The 11,134-nt window shown below is 45.0% G+C and overlaps 1 protein-coding gene across 1 annotated transcript; it reads right to left on the bottom strand.

Annotated features, from left to right (window-relative positions):
• Positions 1–5,974: 5,974 nt before the first annotated feature.
• On the bottom strand, positions 5,975–6,664 carry LOC107295239 (adhesion G protein-coupled receptor B1-like; the record flags this gene model as incomplete). Its single annotated transcript, XM_015824544.1, has 1 exon — positions 5,975–6,664. A coding segment is annotated over one exon (690 nt), but the record flags the coding sequence as incomplete, so codon positions are not given.
• Between the last annotated feature and the right edge of the window lie 4,470 nt (positions 6,665–11,134).

Here is an 11,134-nt window from a genome sequence, read left to right as displayed (position 1 = left end):
GAGGAAGAAGAAGAGGAAGAAGAAGAAGAAGAAGAAGAAGAAGAAGAAGAAGAAGAAGAAGAAGAAGAAGAAGAAGAAGAAGAAGAAGAAGAAGAAGAAGAAGAAGAAGAAGAAGAAGAAGAAGAAGAAGAAGAAGAAGAAGAAGAAGAAGAAGAAGAAGAAGAAGAAGAAGACGACGACTATGGGGTCCTTGGTGCTCTCTGAGCTTGGTGATTTTCTTGCAGACGTTTCATTATCCAAATAGGTAACACCATCAGTGCTAGAAGGGAATGGGCTTTGCAAAGATGAGGAGGAGGAGGTGGAGTTTGTTGCTCTTCTCAGAATTTTTTCCAAACTCTCAACATTTTTTTTGTGATATGGTGACCAAAAATGGCTGCAGTATTCCAGGTGTGTCCTTACTAAGGCTTTGTAAAACGGTACTATCACATCTCATGATCTTGATGTGGATTCTTCTGTTGAGGCAGGACTGCACTGGCTTTTTTGGCAGCTGCAACATACTACTGGCTCAATATTTAAGTGGTGGTCCACCAGGACATGAAGATCCTTCTCACAGGCACCACTGTCGAGCCCGGTACCGTCCATCCTATACCGGTGCATTTGTCTAACTACGAGTCCTTACTTTTCTCATCACTCAACTGCACCTTGTTCGACTGATGGAATGGAGGGTGGGGTGATTTGAACAAAGTTTGATCTGTTGCACCAAAATAGAGACCTACAATCTTCACCCAGCCATTTTTTCCCCCAATTTAGAATAGAACTGGAAGGGACCTTGGAGGTCTTCTAGTCCAGGCCCCCTGCTCAAGCAGGAGACCCTGTTCCATTTCAGACAAGTGGCTGTCCACTTTCTTCTTATTTAATTCTTGAATAATAGGATAACAGAGCTGGAAGGGACTTTGAAGGGCTTCTAATCTAGTCCAACCGCTTGCTCAAGCAGGGGACCCTATTCCATTTCAGACAAATGGTTGTCTAATCTCTTCTTGAAAACCTCCAGTGATGGAGCACCCACGACTTCTGGAGGCAGGTTGTTCCCCTGGTTAATTGTTCTAACTGTCAGGAAGTTTCTCCTTAGTTCTAGGCTGCTTCTCTCCTTGATGAGTTTCCATCCGTTGCTTCTTGTCCTGCCTTCTGGTGCTTTGGAGAATAGGTTGATTCCCCCCCCCTGTATTTTGCAGCAGCCCCTTAGATATTAGAAGACTGCTATCATGTCACCCTTCTTCTTTTCACTAGACTACTGCAACACAGTGTTGGTAGGGCAGCCCTTAGAAGCTACAGAATACAGAATAACAGAGTTGGAAGGGACCTTGGAGATCTTCTAGTCCAAGGGTGTCAAACTCCATTTCATTGAGGGCCACATCAGCATTGCAGCTGCCTTTGGAGGGCCGGGTGGGTGCAGCCTACTGGGTGGGCGTGGTCAGCTCTCCATCGTTCGCGTCAAGGGTGCCTGTGGGGGCCTGGGCAGGAGTGGGACAGATCTGAGGGTGTCTGCCAGAAGGGGGTGGGACCGGGGCAAGCGCCAAGGCAGGGTCCACTGGAGGAGCCTCACTGTTCCTATCAGGCCATGCAGAGGGGATCTGGATGGTGGTGCAGGCTACCGGGAGCCCTGGACAGCAGAGGTCAAATATATTTGCTGGCCACTTCCAGGTGATGGTCCATTTCTTCATTCCTCACAAAGGGTGACACCTCCCCAGCATGCACCCAGGGGACGGGGCCGACGCGGCAGGGGCTGGTTCATTGCTGTTTCCAGACGATCTTGTGGAGCTAAGACTGAATGCGTTTCAGCATAGATGGCCACCACAAAATTGCACATTGGCTCCTGGCCGGCCTGGGCCAGGGCCAAGGCAGCGGGGGCCGTTCCCTCACTGTTTCCAGGATGGCTTCGTGGGCCACATGAAACCACTTCGCGGGCCACATCCGGCCCCCGGGCATTGTGTTTGACATGTCTGATCTAGTCCAACCCCCTGCTCAGGCAGGAAACCCTATACCATTTCAGACAAATGGTTGTCCAATCTCTCCTTTAAAACTTCCAGTGTTGGAGCACTCACAACTTCTGGAGGCAGGTTGTTCCACTGGTCAATTGTTCCAACTGTCAGGAAGTTTCTTCTTAGTTCTAGGTTGTTTCTCTCCTTGATGAGTTTCCATCCGTTGCTTCTTGTCCTGCCTTCAGCTGCTTTGAGGGAATAGGTTGACTCTCTCTTTCTTGCGACAACTCCTAAGATATTGGAAGACTGTTATCATGTCTCCTTTACTCCTTCTTTTCATTAAACTTGCCATATCCAATTCGTGCAACTGTTCTTTATATGTTTTAGCCTCCAGTCCCCTAATCATCTTTGTTGCTCTTCTCTGCACTCTTTCTAGAGTCTCAGCATCTTGTTTATATCGTGGCGGCCAAAACTAGACATGAAGGAGACAATGTCCTTCAGTCGGCTGTTCAAAAATGCGACGGGAAGAGGATAGCTCCAGAAACTCGGAGGAGATCAAAACTGAGATCCCTTACATCCAGCAAATGATGATTTCCTCGGACTCCGCAAGAACCGTTGTGGCTTCTCTGCTTCCAGGGTGAAGAGGCGAGGATTTATCTTTCCCTTCCGATGCTCAGCGGGAGTCATGCAAATCGCATGCAAAATTGATGAGCGCCACATTGGCATCTGCTAAGGCAATCTCGTTGGCTTCCAGGGTTCCTGCTGTGGGTGCACCAGGTTGGGATATTAGCTTGTTTTATTGATGCTCTGCGGAGATCTCAACCGCCTGCCTTTGGTTTCCACCATCTGCTTTCAGACCCAGAGAAGACAGCCAGAGAAAGATGAGGCAAGGTCATGTGGAAGGAAAAAACATGGCCTCCTTGGGCCTCCATCTTTGGAGACCCCTGCAGCTCCAGGAGTCAGAGTAATAATAATAATAATAATAATAATAATAATAATAATAATAATAATAATAATAATAATAATAATAATAATAATAATAATAATAATTAACAACAACAATAATAATAATAATAATAATAATAATAATAATAATAATAATAATAACAACAACAATAATAATAAAGTTGGAAGGGACCTTGGAGGTCATCTAGTCCAATCCCCTGCTCAGGCAGGAAACCCTATACCATTTCGGACAAATGGCTGTCCAGTCTCTTCTTAAAAACTTCCAGTGTTGGAGCATTCACCACTTCTGGAGGCAGGTAGTTCCACTGGTTAATTGTTCTCACTGTCAGGAAGTTTCTCCTTAGTTCTAGGTTGCTTCTCTCCTTGATTAGTTTCCATCCATTGCTTCTTGTCCTGCCTTCAGGCGCTTTGGAGAATAGCTTGACTCCCTCTTCTTTGGGGCAGCCCCTGAGATATTGGAAGACTGCTATCATGTCCCCCCTCGTCCTTCTCTTCGTTAAACTAGACATATCCAAGTTGAATCTAAACCCCACCCAGATCCAAACCAAAGATGAAAGATCGATCAATCAGAATAGAGCTGGAAAGGGACCTTGGAGGTCTTCTAGTCCATGCCAAAGCGGCAGAGGATACAGCTGCCTCCAGTGATGGAGCACCCACGACTTCTGGTGGCAAGCTGTTCCACTGGTTAATTGTCCTCACTGTTAGGAAGTTTCTCCTTAATTTAGGTTGGATCTCTCCTTGATAACTTTCCATCTTATTTCTTGTCCTGCTGTCAGGAGCTCTGGGGAAAAGTTTTCTCCTCTCCTCCTTGTTTTATTCTTTCCCTCTTTTTCTAGTCTTTTGATTTTCATTTTACATTCAGAAAAATGTTAGTTCAACTTAAAATTGCTGAGAAGTTGTATGATTCTTTTCCAAAGGAATAGGCATAAAAACAACTCTTGAAGCAACATCAGGCTGGCAAGTCCACCATAATTTTATGGATGTGGGGGTAGGAGGGAGAGATTCCAGCTTTCTTTTTGGAAGGAGAATTTCCTTTTGGGTAGGAACAAGTAAACACGAAAAGAGGGGTGTTGAAGCCAAGTTTTGTCCACCTACCAGTTGCAAATCTGAATATTTGCATGTGAGTCACATTATGTTATTAAAGCTATGTAGACATCCAGTGAAGCTTCCCTTAATCAGAACAAAGTGTTAAGGGAGCTTTGGGATGGGATGGGATGGAATAGAAAATATGGAATGGAATGGAATAGAAAATATGGAACGGAATCGAAAGGAATGGAATAGAAAATATGGAATGGAATCGAATGGAATGAAATGCAATGGAGTGTAGAGTAGAGTAAAATAAACAGAGTTGGACAGGTTGGGGATCACATGACCTCAGAACACTACAATTATCATAAACACTTTGTCAAAGAAAGTTTCAACGAAACTCATGATGTTTCGGCCATTTCTGTTTCTTGGCTTGCCTACAGACCCAGGGAGGGGAGGGGGGATAATAATAATAATAATAATAATAATAATAATAATAATAATAATAATAATAATAACAACAACAACAACAACAACAACAACAATAATAATAATAATAATAAAGCTGCTGCAAGAAGATCGCACAGACTGACTACAAGCAGCGGCATGACAAAGTAGCAACAATGGTGCATTGGAAGATCTGCAAGAAATATCATTTGCCTGTAAGCAAGAACTGGTGGGATCATAAAATAGAGAAAGTCATAGAAAATGATAAAATTACACTGCTCTGAATTCAGAATTCAAACAGACAAGCACCTGCAACATAACACCCCGGACTTAACAATTGTTGGTAAGAAAGACAAAAAAGTCTGGATTATGGACATGGACAGCAGAATAGACAAGAAAGAACTGGAGAAGATAACAAAATACAAAGACCTACAAATAGAAATAGAAAGACTGTGGCAAAGGCAAGCAAGGGTAGTACTAATAGTCATAGGCGCCTTGGGTGCAATCCCAAAACAACTGGAGCACCACTTGAACACCATCAGCATTGACAAATTCGCCATTAGTCAATTGCAAAAGGCAGCCTTACTAGGAACTGCTTCCCTCCTGCGACGATATCTGTAATGCCATCAAACATCCACATCTGCCTATCCCAGGTCCTTGGTAAGGACTCGATAAGTAGACTAAAATGCCAAATCCAGTCTGAACATCTGGCTGACTGTGCGATGATCCATAATAATAATAATAATAATAACAACAACAACAACAACAACAACAATAATAATAATAATAAAGCTGGAAGGGACCTTGGAGGTCATCTAGTCAACCCCCTGCTCAGGCAGGAAACCCTGTACCTTTCCAGACAAATGGCTGTCCAGTCTCTTCTTAAAAACTTCCAGTGTTGGAGCATTCACCGTTTCTGAAGGCAGGTTGTTCCACTGGTTATTGAATAGAATGTGCATTTGTAGGAGTGAGTTGTGAAGTCTGGGAATCAAGCCCTTCAGATTATTTACTATGTAACGGAAGATTTCTCTCATAACAATCGTCTGATGCTTAACTGGGGGATGTGACTTGCATTGTCAGGGGGAAGGGGAGTTTCTACGCTTTTAATTTACTGTTCTGGCGCCAATTTAACTAGAACTGGTTTTCCACTCATCTGTGCCGATATGGTGTGCTCAATAAAGTTTTGCATTAGAGATTGGAAGGTCTCAGCTGTGCTTATTTCATTGGGATCATCAATTGGAACCTTGACACACATGCTGTGTGCCATGCACCCAAATTTTGACCCCATAGTCGTGGGGAGGCAGTGATGCTGGCTAGTGTGAGGCAGAGTTGCAAGTCACTTTTGCTCAGGGCCATTGTAACTTCGAACAGCCACTAAAGGAATGGTTATAAGTGGAGGACTACTTGTATATTCATCAGTTCCTTTCAAAGTCAAGTCAAGATAGATCTGTGCTGCTGGTCATAACTGGTTTAAATCAAAGCAAATGAACTTGGATGATAAAACCATTCATGATGGCCACCCTAACAGCTGAAAAGAAAAGAAATCACATCACATCACCCAGTTAGACAAACATTCTGTGGGGTCCTTCGATCAAAGTATCAACCAATTTACTTACCCAAGAAATCCAGCCCAGTGGTGTCCTTGGTAGAACTCATGCAATTCTCCAGGTAAATCCCATCCTTAAAACAATTGTCCTGCTTTTTGGTTAAGCCAAAGATCTCACTGGGTTGATCCAGCACCTCTCCACTGAAACAAGAGCATGGTGTCTGCATGATGCCACAAGGGTGTGAGCTGCTGCTGGTGGTCAAGCAAGTATCCAGCCATTTACACAGCATCTGGCAAGCGGCTTTGCTAGGGCTTCTGTTGCCAACCACAAGATACTCAACCGAGAAGTCTCTTTCCTGAATCTTGGCCGGTTTCCACCTGATCCACCCGCTGTCCACTTTGGACAGAGTCTGCTTCATCTGGAGGAACTGCTTGTTTGACTGGAGGAAGGCGTAGCGGGTAGAACCGTCGCAAAGGTTCAACACGTCATCAAAGCTTTCCATGCCCAGGTACGTCCGTGTGGACTCCAAGAAGGAGTCAAATTGGTACGTGCGTATCTGCTGGTGGTCGCAGAGACCCGAGGGCTTCAAAACCTTCATGTACAATGTGTATCTCCTAGGATCGGGGTTCTGGATAATCCAATTGCAGCGGGAAGCGTTCAACGGGAAGACGGCAAAAGAGGAGAAGTATCCAAAAAACTTGCCCTGGACCAAGGTGGTGCAGGGCGAAGGTCCCAAGTCAAGGGCCACCACGGTCCACACTAAGAACGGTGGCAACAACCAAAGCAGGTTCAAGGAATATCTATTGCTCCTCCTCATCCTAGTCCCCTGGTCCTTTGGAACTCAAAGCAATTGCCAGGCAAAGTGCAGATCTTGGACATAACAGGAGAAAGAGGGAGAGAGAGAACCGGCCCCCAGTTCAGTGGCAGATGAATCCAGCCTTCTCACGTCGGGATTCGGGTTCTTCCTTGTGGCTCGGACAAGCAACCCTACAGAGAGAAGAGAAACCATAGATTTCATGAATTTGGAGAATGCAACATGGCAAAAGGCAGTGAGGCCCAGATCTGCCTTGTAAGAACATCTAAAACAGGCATGTCAAACTCGCGATGTCATGTGACGGCGCACGACATATTGTGACTTTTCCCCCATTGCCGGCAATGGGGTGGGCACGGTTTCGGCGTGACGCATCCAGCCCGCGGCCTGGCAGTTTGACATGCCTGATCTAAAAGATACCACTAGAACGTAGAATCATAGGGTGGGAAGGGAAGATCTTGAAGGTCTTCAAGTTCAACCCTTAGACACAGAGATCAGCTGCCTTTCATTTTTAGGGAGGAAGTTTAAAAAGACCGGGATAAATTATGAGGAAACTTGGAAGTCATACACGTAGAGGTTTACCTGTGTCCTCCGGGTCACCTGAGTAATGCAAGTGTGTGTGGAGCCTTCTTGACTGTAGAATGTTTTCTGTTTTGTATGCCTTCACTGCTGAAGACAGGTGCAGGCTGTAAGGAATGAGCCTGTGTTATCTGCATCTCAAACTGAAGCACAAATGGTTCCCAAGGACACAGGTAAACCTCCAAGTGGCCTCAACGACTCTCTAAAAGAATGCAAATGACCAGCTGTCTGCAAGGAGTATAAATCCTGCCATTCCCCACCATCCAGTCAGAGCTGGAAGATAGATGATCTCCATAGACCAGGGGTCTTCAAACTTGGCCCTTTTATGACTTCTGGACTTCAACTCCCAGAATTCCTCAGCCAGGCATGCTGCCATAGACATTCCCCTGTTTTCTGCGACAGCCCCTCAAATACTGGAAGACAGCTACTTAGTATAGATATTAAGGCCGTATGGAGCTTCTGCTCACAGTCCAAGGTCACACCTGCTTGTGTAATACACTCCCCTCCCTTCTCTGCTAAGGGCTTATGACACAAGCTATCTTCTTCCTCTTGAAGGTGTTTTTCAAGCAAGGCCGTACGAGCCAACTCTATCTCCACAAATACACTTTCTCTAAATACCAGCACAGATGTACACCTGACCTTGCCTGTAGATCGTCATGAAGAGCTGCAGTAAGCAGAACTGTTGGACAATCTCACTTCAGTACCACCCACGCTGCCATGTACATCATACCACCCACAATGTGCACTACACACAACCTGGAACACAGATATACCATCCGTAGTGTTAAAAGACCTGAAGAAGAGTCTAATATACGCTTGCGTTGACTAGAACAAGGTGGCATGGATTCATATCTCCATAAGGTTTCCTTTTGATTTCTTTTTAATCTACATCACACCCCAAACCAAGCTTTCTATTTATCTTGACCAGCAATTTCTGGGACTCCTTCTAGCTGTGAGTCCTTAAACTGTTGTGTCTCAATATCTGTAACATGCAATCAATCAATCAGAATAGAGCTGGAAGGGACCTTGGAGGTCTTCTAGTCCAGCCTCCTGCTCAAGCAGGAGAACCTATACCATCTCAGACAAGTGATTGTCCAGTCTCTTCTTAAAAACCACCAGTGAATGGAGCACCCACAATTTTTGGAGGCAACTTCTGTTCCACTGGTTAATTGTCCTCGCTGTTAGGAAGTTTCTCCTTAATTCCTGGTTGCTTCTCTCTTTGGTTAGTTTCCAACCATTGTTTCTCGCCCTGCCCTCTGGTGCTTTGGAGAATATTCGTGACCCCCTCTTCTTGGTGGCAGCCCCTCAAATACTGGAACGCTGCTATCATGTCGCCCCTGTTTCTTCTTTTCTTTAGACTAGCTAAACCCAAGTCTTGCAGCTGTTCTTCATATGTTTTAATCTCCAGGCCTTGGATCATCTTAGTTGCTCTTCTCTGCACTTTCCCCAATGCTTGTTGCATCTGTAGTAGCACCATATGCTAAGCTTGCTTTGATTTAATCTTTGGGTCATGGGAAATTAGATAGTGGTCTGCAAAATATTTCAGGACCAAAAACGTCTCCACGTTCCTCATGTGCCAGCACACTGGGGAGCAAAACCCCTTGCAGCAACAGACAATCAACTAGATCAAAGCATCTCCCACCTGAGCTGGATGCGAAAGTCTACATAGCCAGTTTGCAAGTTTCTGTAACCTAACTTTGATCTACCTTTGATTTCTGGCTAATGAGGCTTTGTGGGAATCTAGTCTTCTTGGTTAGGAGTGGCTGGAAAGGGAGTTAATTTTGGGAGAGGCGGTAGCCTTTTGCAAAAGCCCATTTTAATTTTTGTGAGTTTATGGCTTGCTGTATTGTACAAACCATGCACTTCCCACATTCAGCGCAATGCCTGATTTTGAGGGGGGGTCTTATAGCAGCGCTTACCTTTTCTTTACCTCTTGACAGGTGAGACAAAGCTGAGCCTTAGAAGTCAAGAAGAGTGTGGTGTCTTCAACACGATTTGGTTGCTAATTTATTTATTTTTGTCTGACCTTTATTCTTTTTTATAAATAACTCAAGGTGGCGAGCATACTTAATACTGCCACCTCCTCTTATTTTACCTACAACAACAACCCTGTGAGGGCAGTTGGGCTGATAGAGAGTGACTGACCCAAAGTCACCAACCTGTTTTCCTGTCTAAGGTGGGACTAGAATTCACAGTCTTCTAGTGATTGGGCCACAGTCACCCAGCTGGCTTTTATGCCTAAGATGGGACTAGAACTCACAGTCTCCCGGTGATTGGTCCAAAGTCACCCAGCTGGCTTTCCTGTCTAAGGCGGGAATAGAACTCACCATTTCCTGGTTATGAGCCTAAAGTCACCCAGTCAGCTTTCATGCAAAAGGTGAGACTAGAACTCACAGTCTCCTGGTGATTGGGCCAAAGTCACCCAGTTGACTTTCGTGCCTAAGACACAGTAGTGGGATTCAGCCAGTTTGCCCCACTTCAGCAGAACCAGTAGCTAATTTTTTGTTGCCAGGCCCAGAATGGACTTCCGGAAGCTGCATTCACATAGAGAACCAGTTGTTCACATATTTGAATCCCTCCACTGCTAAGGCAGGACTAGAACTCACCATCTCCCAGTTTTTAGCTTGGTGCCTTAACCACTAAACCAAACTGACTATCAATAATTAGAAAAAGTTGTAGGTTGAGAGCCATGTTAGTCGATGAACTTTTGATTTTTAATAAAATGGAGAAGCAGGAGGAGGAGGAGGAGCAGGGGGAGGAGGAGGAAGGGGAGGATTATGACTATGGGGTCCTTGGTGCTCTCTGAGGTTGGTTGTTTTCTTGCAGACGGTTCATTACCAACTGTGGGAAGTCATCCCCCCAGAGAAGGAAATATTAAAAGGGCAGAAAAAATATATTTCCTCAAAGGATCTTAAAAATGCAGGAAAGCATGCCCAGTTTTTCTTTGATAGCCCCAAGTCTCCCTTCCCCAAGCAAAAATCAGCTCTATAGAGATGCAGATGTAAATCCAGGGAGCTAGGAGATTAAGAAGACAAAGACTTAAAATCTACATACCCCATCCAAACTCTAAGAGTCATCAGCCCCAGCCCCAGGGAAGCAGAATGTGACCCTTGGAACATAATAGGATTAACCCATCACCATCAGAATACCAGAAAGGCACACTCAGACTCAGGTCAAAGTTCATGCCACGGGAACAACTATACAAACAAAAGGCTCCAGAGGGTATATAAACCCACTCCTTACATGTGTTCACCCCTTTTTTTCTCTCCTCTTTCCTGCCAGAACTATCTTTCTGTCTGGCTCTTCAATAAACTGCAACCTTCTTTCTAAAGCAGTCACCATGTTGTTTATCCCCGGCTTGGACTGGACCATGATGAAGACTTTTCTTTCAACACAACCTAGGTAACATCATCAGTGCTAGGAGAGAGTGGGGTTTGGTCTCTTTTTATATACAAATGACTAAGATTACGGTTAGGGTTGACCAGAATAAACAAATGTTTTTCTGCAGATTATCATCCTTTGCCAGGGCAAACCATCCCTTCCCATCCCATAAATGGACCCATGAACCCATCATCAGCAACAGCTGTCTTCCCTGGAGAACCGCGCTGATTGATTCCAGTCTGTCAAGCCACACAGAAAGGCTGGGCACTCCTTTCTCTGTTTGCTTCCTGCCGCTCTCACCCTGCCACGCGCATCTGAGTAGCCAACAAACTTTAACTAAACATCCTTTGCTAATAGGATGCTGGGTTTCGCCTGTTAGAGCCCAGGATCGATTTCCCTTAAACGGAACCCCATCTGGAAGGTTTTACTGCAAGGGAGGGAAGCAGCTTTAATCTCCC

This window comes from Protobothrops mucrosquamatus, unplaced genomic scaffold (assembly GCF_001527695.2).
Source record: "Protobothrops mucrosquamatus isolate PMUCROS unplaced genomic scaffold, P.Mucros_1.0 scaffold2278, whole genome shotgun sequence".
NCBI lineage: Eukaryota > Metazoa > Chordata > Lepidosauria > Squamata > Viperidae > Protobothrops > Protobothrops mucrosquamatus.
The sequence above is the reverse complement of the archived record's forward strand: the minus strand, read 5'-3'. Positions and strand labels throughout refer to the sequence as shown.